Raw genomic sequence first — 19,588 nt, 5'->3', positions numbered from 1 at the left:
ACTGTGGTTGTCTGGGAATCGAAAAACGACACGTGGACACAACGGAATTACAAAAAGATGCTTGATGGACTAGTAAATGTAAAGCCCAGGTATAGCCCAACTTTTAAACATCATGCCATTTTAGTAGATTAATAACAAGGTTCTATGTTTTGAAACGACACGTAGTTTTTGGTTTTTTTTTTTTAACATTGAACTACTCTGCCCGTCATTATCGCGGAAGGAGGAGATTCACTGGCTTTGATGGCTCGTCGGCTGTTTCTCCTCATCCTCGCCGTCACGGCGGAGTTGAGCCTGAATGTAGCCACCGCGGGAGCCGTCGGCGTAAATTGGGGGACGGAAGCGTCGCACCCTCTTCCGCCTTCGAAGGTTGTAGAGCTTCTGAAATCCAACAGCATTGCCAAGGTGAAGCTCTTCGATGCCGACCCAAAAGTTCTCCGAGCTCTCTCTGGTTCTAATATTGGTGTCACTGTCGGAATCCCTAATTCCATGGTTAAGAGCTTGAATGCATCCAGAAAGGTTGCAGAGAGCTGGGTCCATGACAATGTCACTCGTTACTTCAATGGTGGAAACAGAGTTCGAATCGAGTATCTTCTTTCTCCTTCTCTTCCACTTTTTCCAATTACAGCTACCATTTTGTTTTTTGATTTTTTTGTTTCCAAGTTGAGATCTTTCTAGATTTCGTGTTCTCAATTTGGAAATTTCCTATATTGACCAGTTTCTTATGTTGCTTCGTATCTTCTGTGTTTGTGTGTGTGTCAAAGTTGATACATTTGCGTCCGTTGCAACGATAGTGTACATGCTCATGCTCCTTTTTGTTAGCTGAGAGGTTTTACAGCAGCTGCACAAACAAGGAACGGCTTATCCGTCTTATGTTTAGAAAACTCACATTCAGAAACACTCAATTGAAATATTTTCAGTCACACATAGAAAATTGTTTTTTATAGTGGACTTATATATAAAGGATGGTTTAAAGATCAACAATTATGGAGGGTTCCTCACTTGGATTGGTTTGCAGGTACGTAGCAGTTGGAGATGAGCCATTTCTCCAGAGCTATGGCAATCAGTATAGGCCTTTTGTCATTGGAGCAGCTATGAACATCCAAAATGCTTTAGCTAAGGCAAGCTTGGCTAGTGAAGTGAAGGTCGTAGTGCCTTCCAGCTTTGACTCCTTTCTTTCTAAATCTGGTAGACCGTCTTCAGGACACTTCAGGGCTGACCTCAACAAGACAATGATCGAACTCCTCTCCTTTCTCACAAAGCATCACTCTCCCTTCTTTGTCACAATCTCTCCTTTTCTAAGCTTTCACCAGAACAAGAACATCTCCCTCGACTTTAGCCTCTTCAAAGAAACAGCACAGGCTCACAAAGATGGACGTAAAACCTACAGAAACAGCTATGATCTGAGCTACGACACACTTGCGTCTGCATTGTCCTCAATTGGATTCTCAGATGTGGATATCGTCGTCTCAAAGATTGGTTGGCCTACAGATGGAGCAGCCAATGCCACATCACCTACTGCTGAGGTCTTCTTGAAAGGACTGATGGGTCACTTGGAGAAAAAGACGGGTTCTCTGCTGCGTCCACCAATTGAAACCTACATTGGAAGCCTCTTGGACGAAGATCAGAGAAACATATCTTCTGGGAACTTTGAGAGACACTGGGGAGTATTCACATTCGATGGTCAAGCCAAATACGGTTTCAGTTTCAACCATAATTCGAAGAAACTGGTTAACGCGCAGAACGTTCAGTACCTTCCTCCCAAGTGGTGTGTGGTGAACAATAACAAGGACTTGTCAAACGCATCAGCAAGATTATTAGAAGCGTGTGCTGTCGCAGACTGCACATCGATACTTCCTGGCGGGACGTGTGCAGGCATCGGATGGCCAGGCAACGTCTCATACGCGTTCAATAGCTTGTATCAGCAAAATGATCACAGTGCAGAAAGCTGCAGCTTTGGTGGACTTGGTCTGATCACTACAGTTGATCCTTCCGTGGATAATTGCAGGTTCTCGATTCAACTTGATACTTCTCATTCATCTTCCCAAAATCCTATTTTCTGTCAGCGTTGGCCTCTCCTCTTGTTGTTATTCCTACTGTCTGGACTCTTTTAAAGCACAAATTTTGGATTTGCCTCATCCTTGCCTCTAATTTCTCCTAAATGGCCACATTTATTGGGCCTGGTCCTTCGTTTTAAAGTTGTGAAGTATATAGGCCTATAAGAAACGACGCCGCTTCCAATAATAAAAAGATAAAAACTAAAAAAGTAAGTCCAGTTATTTTCTGGAAGCCGGTCGGTAAAGATAAGATGTAAGAATTTAAGATTACAGATATATGTAATAAAAAGGAAAGAATAATGTTGGTCCACACTATTTATGAGAGAAATATAAATAGGACGCGAGATTTTATTTTAATAACGTCTTAAAAGGCACCCAAGTCTTTAAAGAGTTTTGCTCTGTTGTCTATCGCAAACCCTAGGTCATGGCTGGGATGTACAATCAAGACGGCGGCGGAGGTGCGCCTATCCCGTCGTACGGTGGTGATGGATACGGCGGAGGTGGAGGTTACGGAGGCGGTGATTCTGGTTATGGAGGACGCAGTTCCTCTGGCGGAGGGGGTTACGGCGGACGCGGTGGTTACGGTGGCGGCGGCGGTAGAGGAAATCGAGGTTTGTGATTTATATTGTTCCAGATCTGATTTGATATACCCTAACGATTTCTTTAGATTTCTCCATTCCTTGCTTAGTTACTTTTGTTTAATCTTTATTTTCTCACAATCTGTTGATGATTCGATTTAATTCAGGTGGCGGATATCAAGGAGGTGATCGCGGTGGAAGAGGAAGCGGAGGAGGCGGCAGAGGTGGTGGAGGAAGAGATGGTGGCGGTAAGGATGGAGATTGGCGTTGTCCCAACCCTAGGTAATGATTGCATTCTCTAATCCTATGTGATAAAATTGGATTAGCTGTGAATTCTTGGCTGGAAATATGTTTTGAAGTTTACCCTCGAAACTGTTTGTATAGCTGTGGGAACGTGAACTTTGCAAGGAGAGTTGAATGTAACAAGTGTGGTGCACCTGCTCCTTCTGGTGCTGGTGCTGGTGCTGGTGATCGTGGAGGTGGTGGATATAGCCGAGGTGGAGGTGCCAGTGATCGTGGCGGTGCTCGTGGAGGTAGAAATGATAGTGGTAGGAGCTATGAGAGTAGTAGATATGATGGTGGAAGTAGGGTTGGCGGTAGCTATGGTACTGGTAGTCAACAGAGGGATAATGGTTCGTATGGTCAGGCTCCTCCTCCTCCTGCAGCTATTCCTTCCTATGATGGTTCCGGAACTTATCCTCCACCCTCGGGGTATGGAATGGAAGCAGTTCCCCCGCCTTCAAGCTATTCTGGGGGCCCCCCTTCATATGGTGGTCCAAGAGGGGGTTATGGTAGTGATGCACCAAGCCCTGGTGGTCGCGGTGGTAGGGCTGGTGGCTATGATGGTAGTAGTGCTCCTAGGAGACAGGAATCTAGTTATGAAGATGCTGCTGCCGAAAATCGCACCCAAGTCAAGCAATGTGATGCGGATTGTGATGATACTTGTGATAATGCTAGAATATACATCTCTAATTTACCTCCAAATGTGACTACTGATGAACTCAAGGATCTCTTTGGTGGCATTGGCCAAGTAATGAACCTGGTCTTTACTTCTGTTGTGTTTTATCATCTTGGAAGAAGCTTTCCCCTTGCCATGAGTTCTTGTTTGTGTCTATGTTTATTGGTGTACTGATTGGGTGTGTACTTTCATGTTGGATCTATTATAGGTTGGAAGAATTAAGCAGAAGCGGGGTTATAAAGATCAGTGGCCCTATAATATTAAGATTTACACTGATGAGAAGGGTAACCATAAAGGTGACGCCTGTCTGGCTTATGAAGATCCTAGTGCTGCACACTCTGCTGGCGGCTTTTTTAACAGTATGTATTATGGAATTGCTGTCTAGCTTTAAAATTGTTTAAAAGTTTTGTTTGGTGAATGGTGTTGGAATTTTTTGTAGATTACGAAATGAGGGGAAGCAAGATTAGTGTAACAATGGCAGAGAAGTCTGCGCCCCGTGCTCCTACCTTTGACCAGAGGTAGCTGTCCTGATCTTTTATCTGCACTTTTATATCTACGTTTTGTTACCAGTTTTAGCTGTCACTAGTACTCCATCATATCGATTTCTGTAATGTAGTTGTTTTAGGCTTTTAGCTGTACGATTTTGGTTGGGAATATGATATTCTGGTTTGTGTTCCTTGTGTCTCTAAAGACTGTATGGGACTTGTTTCCTACTGAGGATCTGATTTGTAAACTCATCTGGGTCTGGCTGAAAGGGTGGGGAGTTTGTTATGTTATCAAACTACGCCTTAGGTCTATCTTTAATCTATGCAGTTCAACATATCTTGTTACATTTAGCTGTCGATATGACTTTTAAGTGGGAATTTTTTGTTCATGCTTCTTATAAGCTTCTAGTAACTCCCCATAGTTTTGAACTGGATATCCTTGCATTATAAGACCCACCCTTTTTGTGTTTGGTCACTTCATTTGCAGTAGAAAGCGGGTTTTAGTTAGATGTTCTGTGTCTGATATAATAATTTGGTCCTTGCAAAATTTGTGAATGGCGCAGAGGCGGTGGTAGAGGAGGTGGCGGTGGCTATGGTGGTGGTGGGGGAGACAGAAGAAGAGATAACTATGGTTCAGGGCCAGACAGAAACCACCATGGGGGAAACCGGTCTCGTCCATATTGAGAGAAAGAGGAACCAATGAATCAGCTGTTATGTGTTCTAAGAGTTTTGTGTGTGTTGAGGGGGGAATTTTAGTAAAATGTTGCGTTGGTGTTGGGGGGAAATGTTCTATGAATCATCATATTGGAGATACAAAAAAAAAAAAGGTAGGTTTTTGTTCACTTTGACCTTGAGCAAAATTACCCCTTTTTTTCTCCCTACTTGTTCTGTTTCTTTGGGGATCTATATTATTATCTATGCATGTTCGGTTTATCCTTCTTTATTTTGTCTTTTCACAATGTGAAATTTTTGTTTTTGTTTTATTGAAGGAAAAGCTGATAATTAAGTGCAAAATGCATTGCAAATTGGTGCTATGATGATTTCAGGTGAGTGCCATTCATTTTGATTCCTTTTTTCTACACCAGAAGTCCATTTCTTGCTTCTCTTCCTTCTTTTTTCTGTTTTTGACTCTGTTCAACGCTATTGTATTGTGTATGCATTCGTTTAGGCAAACACACTTCCCTTTACAATTCTCTGAGTTATTTATCTTTATCCTCTCAAACTTCTTTTTATAGCAACATTTGTTCCACGAGAAATGGCAGGAGTGGGGGATTGCTAGGCACTTTTGTTTGATATAAAGTATGCAGTGACAATTCAAAAAGATCAACTTGATGATTTTTAGTGCTAACTGACTCCCTGAGACTATATTTTACAAATGAGTGGCCTTGTTTTCGACAAAAAAAGACAAGTTGATAAAGCTCCATCATTCCCTCAATCTGTATCCCAAAGACTAAAGAGAAGAGCTCATTAGAATCTTGCAGTTGATGTCTGAATTGGAATCTAGTAGACCCGGGGGGGATATGACCGTAGTTTATATAAGAGTTCTCTTCAAGTGTTTTTGAAGTGTGATTCTCGTAAGTTTAACTTTGAATTTGTAACCATTCACTCGAGAAAGCTTTTTGTTTATGCTCTTAATCATTATTCGGATTAAAGATGTATCTTCAATGCTGATTAGTTGTAGAGGTATACTATGGATTTTTGAGTAGATGCCGGATTGGCTAATCCTTATTCCTTGAGACTAGCCTTGTTTTCGACAAAAGATTTTCGGGGTACATACATGTTCTTTCAGTTTGATTCTCAATGCAAATATCTAAGAAAATGAACCAAAAAGATTGATGCCGAAAATGAAAACTTCCAAAGAGGTGTGAATGAATGGGAAGGTTATGTAAAATATGAGGATAGTCGAGAAACAGAATCCAGGAAATTTGGAACCCTTTGAAGATTCACTGTTATCATCTCTTTAACACACACAAATATAAGGTACACAAATAGGATAATATACAAAAGAATCAGTACGTATTTTACAAGGGACTTTTTCACCTGTAATTAAGACTGTAACTCTTAACTAAGTGTTCACCATTCATGGCCTAAGTGTCTAGATGTGTAAAATCCAAGTAATTTGTAAGACCATACTTTTTAACTATTCACTTCTTCTTAAAGATCGAATTGACAATACCCTGTATTTTTTTCTCAATTTCTTTGCAACAACAGTTCCATATCGATTTGGATTTCAGCTTGTTATTTATTATTTCTTACAAGTTAACATCTGAAAAATATGGTGAACGAAAATCTGATGTGTGCCTGTCCTCTCTTATATAAATAAAACCTTCAGAAAGTATATACAAATGATAAACTTACCCGGTACCATCTCTTGTATACAAGCTGCTTCAACGAAACTGGGATGATGTAAGATACACATATAAGCAAGAATAAGCCATGGAACTTAGGATGGATAGCGCCAACAGATATGCGTGTACAAAACATACAAGTATTGGTGAGCCATGGCGCTATCCCTCCTGAGCTTTACAGCTACTTCTCTACTACTCCATCTGAAATTAACATGTATATATGCATCTGCTACTTCATATGTGTGTTTACTATATGTTGTAATGGTTAAGTACTTAAAGAGAGGAGCTTGACCTTGGATCACATTGCTGTATCTATATAGTCAGTCTCAACTCTCAAGTGTCCCCAAGTTACATATCTCGATGTACCAATTTTATATATTCGGCACTTTTAATGCATTCCCATACCCACAATAAATGTATAGTTAGTACATTAACAGGGGAAATTGGTGGAGAGGCGTTATACCTAAATTATACTAGTATTTTAAGACTTGTGAATTTTGGGTTTAGCTAAAAGTTACATATACGTTTCATAACTGTAGTGGACCAAAATACAGTTGTATGACTATTTTTCAATGAATCACGTCTAAATATAGAGTTTTCGGAACGACACTCACCTAGTTTTGTTTTGTCGATGACGCAAACCGAGAGCACGGCCTACAAGTCTACCCGGTCAAGACAAGACATTGGGAGTACATGAAAATGTAAGAAAATATGAAAGGATAAAAAATAAATAAATTATAACTGAGTATATATAAATGTGGAAGAACGCAAAAAGCGGTGATGCATTCAATTGAGCGTAGGTGGGATCTCCAATTCTCTTTTATTTTCAGAATTTATCACCCACTATTGCTTAATGTCGATATTGCAACTTACAAGAAATAGGTATATGTCCACAACAACAACAAAAGTCTCATCAAATTTTATCCATTTCATTCAAAATTGTGATACTTCTTTCTTTTGCTTTTGTTAAATTAATGAATATTAATTCAACATTTTGCTTTTGTTTCATGATTAATATGAAAACAGGAATGATTAAAAAGACATTTAATATGTAAGAATCTTTAAAACTACTAATATTCAAGAAACATAAACCTTTTATAGAGAGAGATAAAGATTGAGGAAATAGATGCATGGGAGTTTGGGTTAGCCAGCTACCACGGCCGTACCTTGCACGTCCCGGTCCTTTTATGTCATTGCTTCTGAATTCATCCATCGAAGTTTTTATTTTTATTTTTTTAATATTTTGTGTTTTATCAATTAAATACTCATCTCATTATAATGCAGTGAGACTATTAACTTTTGGGATGTATTTGAACCTCACCATTGATTCTTTACACTGCAAAAATGAAACCTCACATTATACCTACACGTCTATTTTAGTTTCTCATCTTTCTCTACTAGCAATACTTGATGGAAATCTTAGGGAAAGAGAAATACAAATATCATTGAAATCAACAAAGTATAATTATCTTTCTGATTGTTTCATGACGTACATATAAATATACCATCCAAAAAAAACATATAAACGGTACGTATTATCATGTGATGAAACTCATAACTAATGGGAAAACAAGGAAAAAGAAATGAAAAGCTAGAATAGTTCCCAAAATGACGCGCGTCCACTTCTACTGAAAAAGAAACATGAATCATGGATCTAGTCTAGCTAGTGTTTTCTCTCTCTCTCTCTCTTGCATCCATCCATGATCATTATACCGTTTGCTTTTTGACCTCAAAATCGTGATCTGAGAGAATTAGTGGGCATGGTTAGGTACTTCCCAAGTGATGACACGAGTGCCCTGCCTACCCGCTTTGGGTTCTGGCCGGGGGATCCAACCACTCCAGGAGTGGTCAGCACTCCTTTCTTCTCCGCCAGACTTCCAGTGGTTTGCCGTCAGCTTCACGATAAGAAGCCTTTCGGAATGTTCAGAGGCGAAGATGGGATGAACTACACATTTTCGACCTTTTTAATCGAAGCAGTACTCATCATTTTCTTCATCAAAGTCGTTTCCTTCCTCCTTCGACCTCTTCGCCAACCTCGTATAGTCTGCGAAATCATTGTTAGTCTTCCATCTTTATATATATGATCTTTTTTTTTTTTTTGTATAGTTAATATACGTAATATTATCTACTAGTGTGGTGCTAATGAATATTGACAAAATGGTTTTGTGTATTTGAAGGGTGGGATTATGATAGGACCGTCCATGTTTGGACGAAGCCGAAACTTCAATTACTATCTCTTCCCACCGGTTGGAAATTACATATGCGCAAACTTGGGACTGATGGGATTCTTTTACTTCCTCTTCCTCACTGCGGCCAAGACTGACGTTGCAGAAATCTTTAAAGCACCAAGAAAGCACAAGTACATTGCTGCCATCAGTGTTTTGGTGCCTATTGCATGCGTTGGGGGCACGGGGGCTGCCCTAAAAGACACAATGGATGAGAAGCTGCAAAAGTCTTCGTCCATTGGAGGGGTCACTTTCGCCTTGGGCTTCACTTCTTTTCCGGTCATTTACACTGTTTTGAGAGACATGAACCTTCTCAACTCCGAGGTGGGCAAGTTCGCCATGTCCGTGACTCTCCTTGGAGACATGGTAGGGCTTTACGTGCTTGTTTTGTTTGAAGCCATGACGCAAGCTGACGGAGGAGGTGGAGTATATTCCGTTATTTGGTTTCTCATATCTGTGTCCATCTTGGCCGCCTTTTTGCTTTTGGTTGTGAGACAAAGCTTTGATTGGATTGTCGCCAAAACGCCCGAAAGAAAACTCGTGAACCAAAACTACATCGTCATAATTCTCATGGGTGTCCTTGTCTCTGGTTTTCTCACCGACATGTTCGGTATGGCTATAGCCGTAGGACCTATTTGGCTAGGGTTGGTGGTCCCTCATGGCCCGCCGTTGACTTCCACGTTGGCTATTCGGAGCGAGACCTTCGTTAATGAATTTTTAATGCCTTTCTCCTTTGCTTTGGTGGGACAAAAAACCAATGTTAACTTACTTAGCGAAGAGACTTGGCCCAAACAAGTCTCTCCTCTCGTTTACATGAGCATCGTCGGATTCGTCACAAAGTTTATCTCCTCCACTGGCGCTGCTCTCTTCTTTAAAGTCCCCACCAGGGACAGTCTCACGCTCGGCTTGATGATGAACTTGAGAGGTCAGATCGATATTTTGCTCTACTTGCATTGGATAGACAAACGTATGGTAGGCTTACCGGGTTATACTGTCATGGTTTTGTATGCGGTTGTGGTCACGGGTGTAACAGCGCCACTCATTAGCTTCCTCTACGATCCCTCTCGCCCTTACAGAAGCAGCAAACACCGCACAATCCAGCACACTCCTCAGTGTACCGAGATGGGACTGGTACTTGCAGTCTCTGACCACGAAACCTTCTCTGGCTTGGTCACTTTTCTCGACTTCGCCTATCCCACTAAAAATAGTCCCTTGTCTATATTCGCAATCCAGCTGATGGAACTGGCGGGGCGTGCCCAACCGTTGTTTATTGAACACGAGAAGCGAAGGAAGGAGGAGGAAAAATACGAGATGGAAGAAGAAGAGCATGAGCGTTCACGGAGCAAGCGAATAGACCAGCTGCAGAGCGCCTTTAAGCTGTACCAAGAGAAAAGAGGCGAGTGTGTGACGCTGCGTGCCTACACCGCCCATGCTCCAAAGCGTCACATGTACCAAGATATTTGCGAGCTTGCCTTGAACAAGAAAACCGCTTTTATTCTCTTACCTTATCAGAAAGAGCGGCTTGAAGACGCATCCCTTACCGAGCTACGTGACTCTGGCATGCTTTCGGTAAACGCAGACGTCTTGGCACATACACCATGCTCTGTCTGTATCTATTACGAGAAGGGACGACTGAAAAACGCGATGGCTCGGTCATCCATGGACATACAACACACAACACACTCAAGCCATAGGAGGCAAGAAATGTATCGTTTCGTAATTCTGTTTTTAGGAGGAGCTGATAACAGAGAAGCTCTGCATCTAGCAGATAGGATGAAGGAGAACCCTAACATTACCTTGACGGTGGTTAGGTTCTTGGCGTACAACCACGAAGGAGAGGACGAGAGGGAGAAGAAGCTGGACGATGGGGTGGTCACGTGGTTTTGGGTCAAGAACGAAAGCAACGATAGGGTTAGTTACAAGGAGGTTGTCGTCAAGAACGGTGCTGAGACATTGGCTGCGATTCAAGCAATGAACGTGAATGACTACGATCTGTGGATAACGGGGAGGAGAGAAGGGATCAACCCAAAGATTCTCGAAGGACTCTCTACGTGGAGCGAGGACCACCAGCTTGGAGTCATCGGAGACACCGTGGCTGGGAGCGTTTTCGCCTCGGAGGGTTCGGTCTTGGTAGTGCAACAACAAGTAAGGAACCAGAAGGGTGGTGATGGTTTCTTGAACGGCAAGTTTGATTACAAGCATTTAGTATCTCCCTGGTCTCACTCTCATAACTGATTTAATTAGAAACATTTCTTAATTGATTAGAGTTCTTTATTTTGATTATACCGAGTTGTAGAATCTGTATTATTGGGATGGTTAATAAAATTCCAATACAGAAGCAGCTTAATTAGCTAGCTAATCATGTTTCATTTCTTTTTTCAAAATGTATTTAAACATCAATCAATCTCTTTGATCCTGTCATGAATGTATTCCCAAAATGAAATAGCCAGGAAAAGCAGTGATCTTCCTCTTAAGTGTTATTTAAGATTACGGATCAAACATGGGACATATGTTGCTTGAGTGTTTCCAGCAGCTTTCTCTTAGAGTCACAGATCTGGAGAAACTCACGGAGGACTCTCTGTTGCGCCATGACTGTTTTACGTGCGGTATCTGCCGTGTTCCACGATTTCAGTGCATCAAAGATGCGATTTCCAACCTCTGATTCTTCACTGGATGCGATGGAACTCTCTAGAACCCCCAGAATCTGTCCCGGTCCTCCTGTTCCGTCTTCAGCTCTCTTCAGAGTTGACAGAAATTTCTCCACTTGATCATCTTCTGGATTGTTCAGTTGAGTCAGTAGCCAGTTAGAAACCTCTTGTATTATGCTGCATAACGACAATATAGAATCTTTGATTGCTTGTGACAAAGGGGAGGAAGATAATTGATCTGAATGTTGAATTTTCTTCTTCTTTTTCCCAGATGGGAGAGACGAGCGAGTGCAGGCCTGAATTATAAGACTGTGCCATGCCAACGGTTCAGTGATAATCTGAACCAAGACCTGGACATCAGAATAGTAAGAACTCATGTCCGAAGATCCCATCGATCTAACTCTGTCCAGAATGAGCCTCTCGAATAGGGAGTTCAACACATGCCAATGCTCGTGGGAACTTAGGCTCAAACCATTCCAAAACACTGCAAAATTCATCCAGTCCACCACATTTGAACCGAGGCTCTACAGAGATGTTCCAAAAAGGTTACTAACAGTAAGACCAGATAACATTAGTGCAGGTGGAAGGAGAAAGAAGTAGATTAGCTAACCTCGGAAGTCCTTGCACCCTGTGAGATCTCTGTGATCATTTCTACAGCGTCACTGAGAGAACATCCCAACATTTTTGTGTATTCCTCCAGCAAACACTTAAGTTCTCCACAGATTTTGATGTCACCTCCAGACCCATTGGTTTCAACACTCTCCTTTAATGCCATTGGCGTGCACTGAATAGAGAGATATATCATGCGAGGTAAAAGGGATTTTCTCTGGATGGCTCGTTTCATATTTTCTTCACGATCTTTTTTCTATTCACAGCCAACAAGTACAATCAGTATTAGATTGCATCCCTCCCAAAGAAAAGATGTATAGATATAGACATACGTACCACACTCTCTATGGGACAGTAAGAAATCTCTTCAAATGGACCTACACATGATGATTGATATTAAGAATAACACCACAATCATAGACGACAACTAATGTAAAGGATATACTGACCTAGCAGATAGTTTTTCTCAGGACAAGGTGTCCACCATGGACGTGTTTGCATATCTTCATTGAACGTCAGTTTCCTGGATCCAGTTTCATTTGAGAGCTCCACAAGTTGAACTCCAGATTTCAGGTTTTCAAGAATGCGCTAGACAACAAAAACACATGCAACGTTAGATATATGAGCGGATCAAGTAATTGGACATATGGTAATTTGCATGAGAAGAACTTGAATGAACTACCTCTTCTTCCTCGATGCTGTCTGCGTTCTGCTTCAATTGCAAGACAGACGCTTCAACCCTTGCAGCTTGGTACTGGTTTGAGTGCTGCAATCGTTGTTTGAATAGGACAAATTCGATAACCTGAGATTAGGAAATCTAGATAAGTCACAACAGTAACCGGTTGCCCACAGGAATATGGTAACAATTTTGTTAGAGAATTTAAATTGTTGTTTACTTTTGAGTAATTTCTATGGCGGTAAGCAAGAAATGTAAGGTCTGCAGATTCTCTCAAATGATCATCCATAAACTTGAGATAGTCTTTTAGGAGGCTACTTAAGTCCACCCACATGGGAGATTCCAACATTTGACGTAGAATATGGTGTGAAACTGTTTCCGTCAATATGTTCTTCACATCAAGAGCTTTATACCTAACAGATGATAACAGGTGGTTCAGTAAAACGAGCTGAATAAACGTTTTCTGTTTTTAGGCAAAAACAAATAAAGCTGGGAGCTAAAAATACCATTCAAATGCAAGCGGAAGAGCCCCAACATAAGAATATATGTGTAACAGCAAGATCTTGTACTGCCAGACATGTCTGTGGAACAAAAATTAATAATCAAGTGAAGACCTGTCAAAACCATGTTGAATCCTTTGGCATCTAAAACAGAAGCAGCTGACAAAAATATGGTGTACTGACCCTCTGATGGTCAAGCCCAGCTCAAGAACCATGATAGCTTCAGCAAGATAGCCAAAATCTCGAGTTCTCCAGTATAGCTGGAACCAATGGTAAGGTTCATTAATATATAACAATCTATTATTCAGTACAAGGGAAACTCGTCTGTTGAACACAATCAAAGTACCTGGACCAACATATTGCTAATCAAAGATAAAAGTTCTTCCCCAAACATGCTCTCCTGAGGGTCCAAGTCCTTAGAAAGAGAAAGATTTTGGCAGTATAACTTTGCCAGTTTGACAGCAGAGGCTTCAATTTCTAAATATTGGAAGGAAAAATTGAATTGGAAACAGATTCAGGTGATCACATTCAAAAAGGCTATCACAAAAGAGAAAGATGGTTTGTAGATTCGGAATTTAAACTTATAGGCAGATAACAAGGAAATTGCAGAAAAGGTACGTAAGCTAAGAGAACACACCATCAACATGGAGCTCAAAAATGTTTCCTGTCAGCTCTTGGACTTTGAGAACTGTTGTTGTTTGACCAAGCACTTTGGTTGGTGATGCTGAAAAGGAGTCGGAATTTTTCACTAACTTTCCCACAAATTCTGCCTTTTTATCTGGGGATAATACATGTAGGTATGCTTCAATGTCGGAGGCACAGCAAGCTAAATGACCAAATCTGCATGCAAAGCAATACATGCTCAGAGGGATATAAGAATCAGTATGCTTTATACCTAAACAACAAGATCAACTCCTAAGGGTTTCATACAGCGACATACTTGAGAAAATATTGCAGTAACGACTCTAGTAACTTGTGTTCGTTCTTCTTCCCAAATAAGAGCTTTCTCTTCTCAATTTCAAGTTCGGCCAAGTATGGACCCCTTAAATTACTATTCTCAGTGTCCTTCTGTAGTTTCAGTACCAAATCTGAAGCACTTGATATACGAGAATCAAACTGCATGGTGGAAATGAAAATAGATTATATATAACAAGAAATTGAGAAAAAGGTAAACAAAAACACAAACTGAAGTGGATAATATGATCACCATTTCTTCCGTAAGGTGAGAAAATTTGCATTCTATGTGCTTTGTTGGATGAATTTGATCAACATTGTCAAAGTGTTTCCAGATGCTGTCATCTTCAAGCAGACAGCCGAGATAGTGTAGGAAACACTCCCAATCATCTGGACTGCCAAGTGAACAGAAATTCAATGTTAGCACACAGGCCTGAGAAATAGAAACAATCAAGTAACCAACTGGAAATCGTAATAGAAACATTCCCCTCTCTTAGAAAACACGAGATTTTAGATGCTCATGCCTTGAAAACATACCTCAATTCTAAGATTTTTTTACAGACATCAACAGCAGCAGAATAATCATTTGCCCTAGCAAGGAGTCTCCCCTGTCAGCTTAAAGTGAGATCGTTTGTGTGAGCCTACAGAAACAGACTCCGAATATATACGTACATCGGACACGTTCAACCAAAAACTAGGGAAAATGTACAATCTATGTGGTCTACGGAAGATAATACAAAGGCATGAAGTTTAGTAGTCTTTCCGGCCAAAAAGCCTCATAACCTACCTGTATCCGTAGTTTATCGACTTCAATCATCAAAAGAGATCCCAAATCTCCAGTGAGGACTTCTAAAGCATCATTGTATTTGGATTGTTGTTCCAGCAAAGAGATATACACCATGAGAGCTGAAAATACCATACTTGCATTAGTAGAAGAAAGGCTGAAGAAATCTGAACAGTTCCACAACTTGCACAAGAGTAGAAATTGGTCGAAAATTAAGCTTACCTTCTGGCTCATGCATACTGTGAGAGGCAATGTGCTTCTTAAGTAAACTCTCAGCCAGAAGCAACAGCTTCTCCCCACTCTTATCGCATAGCACCTGTCAAAATCATCCCAACCGTGAGAAACAGATATACCAAACTGCTTAAAAAAAAAGGAGAGGAGATGATGGTGGCAGTACTTGTAACTGGATGCTACAAACTGCCCAAAGTAAGAACCTTTCTTCTCCGGCAAGTTTGTACATTTTGATGGCTGTCTGTCAGAAAGCAAAATATAAGAACAGGGTAATAAAAGACTGATACCAGAACCCAGTAAAGTGTTCATCCAACACAACGACCAACCTGTTGCTGCTTCACAAAAGAATATTCACGAACATAGCAATTGAAGAGCCCCATCATAAGCTCCAAATTATTAGGGAATTTGCCACAGGCATGAGCATAGCAACTAGTAGCCAAGTCCACTGATCAAAATTTGAAACAAACGATTCAGATATAACCAAAAGTTATTGACAAGGTTTCAAGTTCTTCATACGAGTGCACTTACAGTGATCAAGTCTCTGCAAAACGATTTGCAAGGTACTGAGAGTGAGATCATCCATCAACGCTAAATCATCTTTGTACAAGAGCTCTTTAGCATCCAAGCAAACAGAGAGTGCCTCGTCCGTTTTCCCCATTCTCTCATGAATCAGAGCTTTAAGCGTCTGTTGTTAATGCAACAGCATTCTAATCAAATTACGTTTCCGTTTACAGATTAGAGAAAGAAGAAAACGAAAAAGAAAAGACCAATGATTGGTTCCACTTACTAAAGCATAAGGTGATTTAGGGTACTTAGAGAGAAGCGAAGTGACGAGCTTCAGAGCATTTTTGAACTGACGAGAGTCGATTGCATCCCAGATGGGTCGAACACGGCGCTCCGGTATCCCACCCGCCAACCCGAATTTGGAAGACATCTTTGAGAAGATAAGAGTTTTGTCGGAAAACTTTTGAAGTGTCTTATGAGTTGTCGACCTTACACATCAAAAGATACTCAGTTGCAGTTAAACACAGGATTTTCGACACGATCAGGGAAGCTCTGCAGCTGCTAAACTAGAAAGTAGAAACTAAACGAAACCTAATCGGGCTGTTTGGATACGGCTATATGACTGTCTCTGTCGAGAAGAATTAAGATTGGGTTTCTTAACGGGCCTCAAGTAAGCCCATCACATGCCACCCACCATTGGCAGATTGAGAGAATTGACGAGGCTTTAAGCCATATTCACGTGCCACCCCTATTTCCGCCACGGTGTGCACGTTGGTCACCTGCTCCCATAGCCCCACCTGCGCATTTTAGCCACTCCGGTTTCTTTTAACGCGATTAGCCACCGTCGCATAGCGTCACATTTCAGGGGAACTCCGTTCCTCCCCCCGAATCATCAAACCCTAATTTTTTGTAAATTCTGATTTCAATTTAGCTTAGCTTTTTTACTCTGGAGAAGACGAAATGATGGGCTCTGAGAATGCCGATGGATTCGATGAGACCAATCTCAATGCGCAGAGGGATGATATGGAGAATCTCGACCTAGGAGTTGATGGCGACGCCGGAGGTGACGATCCTCTCAAGAAAAGCGATGTTAACGGTGATGCATCGAACTCTGGTTATCGTAGCGCCATGTCAACACTCTCCAACGTGCGTGACCCGCTCTCGGCGCCACCGACTGTCATGATTCCGGCTAATTCTGATCCACTCCTTGCGCCAACGTCTTATGAAGATTTCCGCAGCTTCAGCTCTAAGCCAATCAGCAGCGATAACTCCTACATCGAGCCTCCATCTTATGCAGATGTTATCTTCAGTCCCTTTGATGAGAACTCGGATAGTGAGATTAACGGAGCCGAGGATAGTAGCCTTCATAGTCAGTTCTCAGATTCACTATCGAGATCTCCTTCTTCTTCAAGCTCGGAGTACATCAAGATCACTGTATCAAACCCTCAGAAAGAGCAGGAGTCTTCAAATTCCATTGTTGGAGGAAACACTTACATCACCTACCAAATTACGACCAGAACTAATCTCCCTGACTTTGGCGGCCCATCGGAGTTCAGTGTACGAAGAAGATTCAGAGATGTTGTCACATTGGCAGATCGATTGGCTGAGTCGTATAGAGGGTTCTGCATACCACCGCGTCCAGATAAGAGCGTTGTCGAGAGCCAAGTAATGCAGAAACAAGAGTTCGTGGAGCAGAGAAGAGTTTCTTTGGAGAAATACTTGCGCAGGCTAAGTGCACACCCCGTGATCAGGAACAGTGACGAATTGAAAGTGTTTCTTCAGGTGCAAGGGAAGTTGCCACTACCAATGAGCACTGATGTGGCCTCCAGGATGTTGGATGGCGCGGTGAAGCTTCCAAAACAGTTGTTTGGTGAAGGCGGAGCCTCTGCAGTTCCAGTGCATGAGGTGGTTCAGCCTGCAAGAGGAGGTAGGGATCTGCTGAGATTATTCAAGGAGCTGAGGCAATCAGTATCTAATGACTGGGGTGGATCAAAACCACCAGTTGTTGAAGAAGATAAAGAATTCTTGGAAAAGAAGGAGAAGATGCATGAACTTGAGCAGCAAATTATCAATGCCTCACAGCAGGTAAAATTCCATCCTTGTTGGTTGAGTTATGCATCATTCTGTCAGTTTGTGGTATCCTGCTTGGAACAAACCCTTTTGCTGTTTCTCTTTTGTAGGCAGAATCCCTTGTGAAGGCACAGCAAGACATGGGGGAAACCATGGGTGAACTGGGATTAGCATTCATTAAGCTTACCAAGTTCGAGAACGAAGAAGCTTCTTCCAACGCCCAAAGAATTCGTGCTAATGATATGAAGAATTTAGCCACTGCGGCTGTAAAAGCAAGTAGATTTTATAGGGAGTTGAATTCCCAGACTGTCAAACATTTGGTAAATGTCTATTGAACTACTAAAAATATTCTGTTGCCTCATTGCCGTGAAGCAAATGAAATGTTGAGTTCTTTTCCTCAATTGACCTCAAGAATCAGGATTTCTAGAATCTCCTGATGCTTAGCGTGTATCCTCATTATAGACTAGTGAGTTGTCGGCTTATATATGGAGATTGTGCTGTGTTTAAAGTTTCCCTAATAGCTGTTCATGTATTCAAATTGTTCATTTCAGGACACACTCCATGAGTACCTTGGCATGATGATGGCTGTCCAAGGCGCATTTGCAGACAGATCTAGTGCTTTATTGACAGTGCAAACACTTCTATCAGAGCTTCCTTCGCTGCAAGCAAGAGTCGAAAAGCTAGAGGCTGCATCTTCGAAGGTATTTGGCGGTGACAAATCAAGGATGCGGAAAATAGAAGAGTTAAAAGAAACCATCAAGGTCACTGAGGACGCAAAAAATGTTGCTATCAGAGAGTATGAGCGAATCAAGGTATTCAGTAATAACTCTATGCATATCACAACTTGTGCTGATGGATGTACCAACGTGGTATGATTTTTTTGGTTGTGCTATGTGTAAATTTGTATCATTGCAGGAAAACAACCGATCTGAGGTTGATAGGTTGGACAGAGAAAGGCGTTCAGACTTCATGAACATGATGAAGGGTTTTGTTGTTAACCAGGTACGTTATTATTATTCTGCAGCACATAATCATTAGAAGGATGTAACCTTTCTTTAGTACCAGTAGAAGTTTGTCTGTGTAGACTAAGTGAAGAATGATAAGGAAATTATAAAGGTTAAGCACAAAGTGTTGAGATTACAAGAGTGGGGAAGTTGAAATAATTGAATAAAAAGAAGGCATTTACGGGTCTCTTGTAGGCAAGTGATTGGTGAGTGCTTTGAATGATATTGTTAGAGAAGAGGGAATAGGAATACTAAATCTGCTAGTAAAGGAGTAGAGTGCAGTATGTAAAAGTTGTGTTCTTGGGTTGTGGATGCAGGTTGGATACGCAGAAAAAATGGGCAACGTATGGGCCAAAGTTGCGGAGGAGACCAACCAATACAATAGAGAGAAGCAGAGCAGCTAACATAAAAAAGATAAAAAAGAGTGACGATGTTCATTTTGGCTTAACCATACCATGTTTGGCAGAATCACATTGCGTAATAAGTGTTGTCAAAAAGTGTAGTAGTTTCCATTTTCATATGTTGTATCTATCTGATAGAGAGTTTGGTAAACGTTCTTCTTTGTTTTCTTTAGTTGCTGTAAATTAGTTTTTCTAGAAGCATCTCTGACTGCATCTACATTGACCTCACACCCATTGTTTTCACTTTTTCACTTTTCTGGTATGCCGCAAAAGATGAGTTTGGTAAACATTCTTCTTTGTATATTTTAGTCCGCTGTTTCTAGAAGCATCGCTGACTGAATCTGCATTGACCTCATAAAGTCAGTACCCATTGTTTTCTGGTATGCCGGAAAAAGATGAGCACTTCGCTTTAGCCAGTAAGATGACGAAGAGATAAACTGAACCATTAAACCCTCAAATCTTACTCGTAAACCGGCCGGGTTTAACCCGTCCCCCGGTTAGAAAGAATAAGAAGCGAGACCAATGAGGAAATGGCAGAAAAGTCACGAAGACGTCAATG

General features: G+C 41.3%; 5 protein-coding genes across 8 annotated transcripts; 4 read left to right on the top strand and 1 right to left on the bottom strand.

Moving 5' to 3' along the window:
* The first annotated feature begins 6 nt into the window (after positions 1-6).
* On the top strand, positions 7-2,143 carry LOC111831954 (glucan endo-1,3-beta-glucosidase 9). 2 transcript variants are annotated; one of them, XM_023787705.1, is made up of 3 exons: positions 7-89; positions 221-584; positions 1,016-2,135. In XM_023787705.1, exons 2-3 carry the CDS (start codon positions 241-243, stop codon positions 2,109-2,111), a joined length of 1,440 nt encoding a protein of 479 aa, XP_023643473.1. In that variant the 5' UTR covers positions 7-89; positions 221-240; the 3' UTR covers positions 2,112-2,135. The 2 variants fall into 2 exon arrangements, with proteins under 2 accessions (XP_023643473.1, XP_023643469.1); XM_023787701.1 differs by lacking the exon at positions 7-89 and having other exon boundaries at positions 152-584; positions 1,016-2,143.
* A 260-nt stretch (positions 2,144-2,403) lies between these two features.
* LOC17877142 (transcription initiation factor TFIID subunit 15b) lies at positions 2,404-5,809 on the top strand. Of its 2 annotated transcripts, XR_002835035.1 has the most exons (7): positions 2,404-2,665; positions 2,800-2,914; positions 3,017-3,662; positions 3,799-3,949; positions 4,030-4,108; positions 4,639-5,121; positions 5,311-5,809. XR_002835035.1 is itself a non-coding variant. In XM_023787710.1 (6 exons), the coding sequence occupies exons 1-6, from the start codon at positions 2,479-2,481 to the stop codon at positions 4,757-4,759; spliced, it is 1,299 nt and encodes a 432-aa protein (XP_023643478.1). In that variant the 5' UTR covers positions 2,404-2,478; the 3' UTR covers positions 4,760-5,291. The 2 variants fall into 2 exon arrangements, 1 of the variants encoding a protein (XP_023643478.1); XM_023787710.1 differs by lacking the exon at positions 5,311-5,809 and having other exon boundaries at positions 4,639-5,291.
* Positions 5,810-7,928: 2,119 nt separating this feature from the next.
* On the top strand, positions 7,929-11,017 carry LOC17876080 (cation/H(+) antiporter 25). Of its 2 annotated transcripts, XM_023777829.1 has the most exons (3): positions 7,929-8,480; positions 8,601-9,573; positions 9,682-11,017. In XM_023777829.1, exons 1-3 carry the CDS (start codon positions 8,184-8,186, stop codon positions 10,881-10,883), a joined length of 2,472 nt encoding a protein of 823 aa, XP_023633597.1. In that variant the 5' UTR covers positions 7,929-8,183; the 3' UTR covers positions 10,884-11,017. The 2 variants fall into 2 exon arrangements, with proteins under 2 accessions (XP_023633597.1, XP_006281504.1); XM_006281442.2 differs by having other exon boundaries at positions 8,601-11,017.
* Positions 10,992-16,116, bottom strand: LOC17876841 (N-terminal acetyltransferase B complex auxiliary subunit NAA25). The gene is made up of 19 exons (XM_023777828.1): positions 15,838-16,116; positions 15,579-15,735; positions 15,377-15,495; positions 15,217-15,291; positions 15,042-15,135; positions 14,823-14,941; positions 14,573-14,643; positions 14,289-14,430; positions 14,022-14,197; positions 13,719-13,921; positions 13,428-13,558; positions 13,265-13,341; positions 13,088-13,162; positions 12,802-12,994; positions 12,588-12,707; positions 12,355-12,493; positions 12,242-12,282; positions 11,907-12,161; positions 10,992-11,820 (listed from the first exon to the last, which is right to left on the bottom strand). Exons 1-19 carry the CDS (start codon positions 15,982-15,984, stop codon positions 11,143-11,145), a joined length of 3,012 nt encoding a protein of 1,003 aa, XP_023633596.1. The 5' UTR covers positions 15,985-16,116; the 3' UTR covers positions 10,992-11,142.
* Positions 16,117-16,311: 195 nt separating this feature from the next.
* On the top strand, positions 16,312-19,242 carry LOC17876066 (sorting nexin 2A). The gene is made up of 5 exons (XM_006280159.2): positions 16,312-17,639; positions 17,735-17,944; positions 18,176-18,436; positions 18,540-18,626; positions 18,946-19,242. Exons 1-5 carry the CDS (start codon positions 16,515-16,517, stop codon positions 19,030-19,032), a joined length of 1,770 nt encoding a protein of 589 aa, XP_006280221.1. The 5' UTR covers positions 16,312-16,514; the 3' UTR covers positions 19,033-19,242.
* The last annotated feature ends 346 nt before the right edge of the window (positions 19,243-19,588 follow it).

The sequence above is a fragment of the Capsella rubella genome, unplaced genomic scaffold, assembly GCF_000375325.1.
Source record: "Capsella rubella cultivar Monte Gargano unplaced genomic scaffold, Caprub1_0 scaffold_8, whole genome shotgun sequence".
Taxonomy (NCBI): domain Eukaryota; kingdom Viridiplantae; phylum Streptophyta; class Magnoliopsida; order Brassicales; family Brassicaceae; genus Capsella; species Capsella rubella.
Note: the sequence above shows the minus strand (reverse complement) of the source record. Positions and strands in the feature narration are given on the sequence as shown.

What these genes read in the sequence shown, in the direction of transcription:
- LOC17876080 (XM_006281442.2), top strand. Translation starts at nt 8,184, where the DNA reads ATGGTTAGGTACTTCCCAAGTGATGACACGAGTGCCCTGCCTACCCGC. An exon ending in GTATAGTCTGCGAAATCATT is followed by an intron (nt 8,481 to 8,600) that starts GTTAGTCTTCCA and finishes GTGTATTTGAAG; the next exon opens with GGTGGGATTATGATAGGACC.
- LOC17877142 (XM_023787710.1), top strand. Translation starts at nt 2,479, where the DNA reads ATGGCTGGGATGTACAATCAAGACGGCGGCGGAGGTGCGCCTATCCCG. An exon ending in CGGCGGTAGAGGAAATCGAG is followed by an intron (nt 2,666 to 2,799) that starts GTTTGTGATTTA and finishes GATTTAATTCAG; the next exon opens with GTGGCGGATATCAAGGAGGT. An exon ending in TGGCGTTGTCCCAACCCTAG is followed by an intron (nt 2,915 to 3,016) that starts GTAATGATTGCA and finishes CTGTTTGTATAG; the next exon opens with CTGTGGGAACGTGAACTTTG.
- LOC111831954 (XM_023787701.1), top strand. Translation starts at nt 241, where the DNA reads ATGGCTCGTCGGCTGTTTCTCCTCATCCTCGCCGTCACGGCGGAGTTG. An exon ending in GGAAACAGAGTTCGAATCGA is followed by an intron (nt 585 to 1,015) that starts GTATCTTCTTTC and finishes ATTGGTTTGCAG; the next exon opens with GTACGTAGCAGTTGGAGATG.
- LOC17876841 (XM_023777828.1), bottom strand. Translation starts at nt 15,984, where the DNA reads ATGTCTTCCAAATTCGGGTTGGCGGGTGGGATACCGGAGCGCCGTGTT. An exon ending in CTCACCTTACGGAAGAAATG is followed by an intron (nt 14,198 to 14,288) that starts GTGATCATATTA and finishes TCCACCATGCAG; the next exon opens with TTTGATTCTCGTATATCAAG. An exon ending in ACAGCATCGAGGAAGAAGAG is followed by an intron (nt 12,494 to 12,587) that starts GTAGTTCATTCA and finishes TTTGTTGTCTAG; the next exon opens with CGCATTCTTGAAAACCTGAA.
- LOC17876066 (XM_006280159.2), top strand. Translation starts at nt 16,515, where the DNA reads ATGATGGGCTCTGAGAATGCCGATGGATTCGATGAGACCAATCTCAAT. An exon ending in GAGAGTATGAGCGAATCAAG is followed by an intron (nt 18,437 to 18,539) that starts GTATTCAGTAAT and finishes GTATCATTGCAG; the next exon opens with GAAAACAACCGATCTGAGGT. An exon ending in AGGGTTTTGTTGTTAACCAG is followed by an intron (nt 18,627 to 18,945) that starts GTACGTTATTAT and finishes TTGTGGATGCAG; the next exon opens with GTTGGATACGCAGAAAAAAT.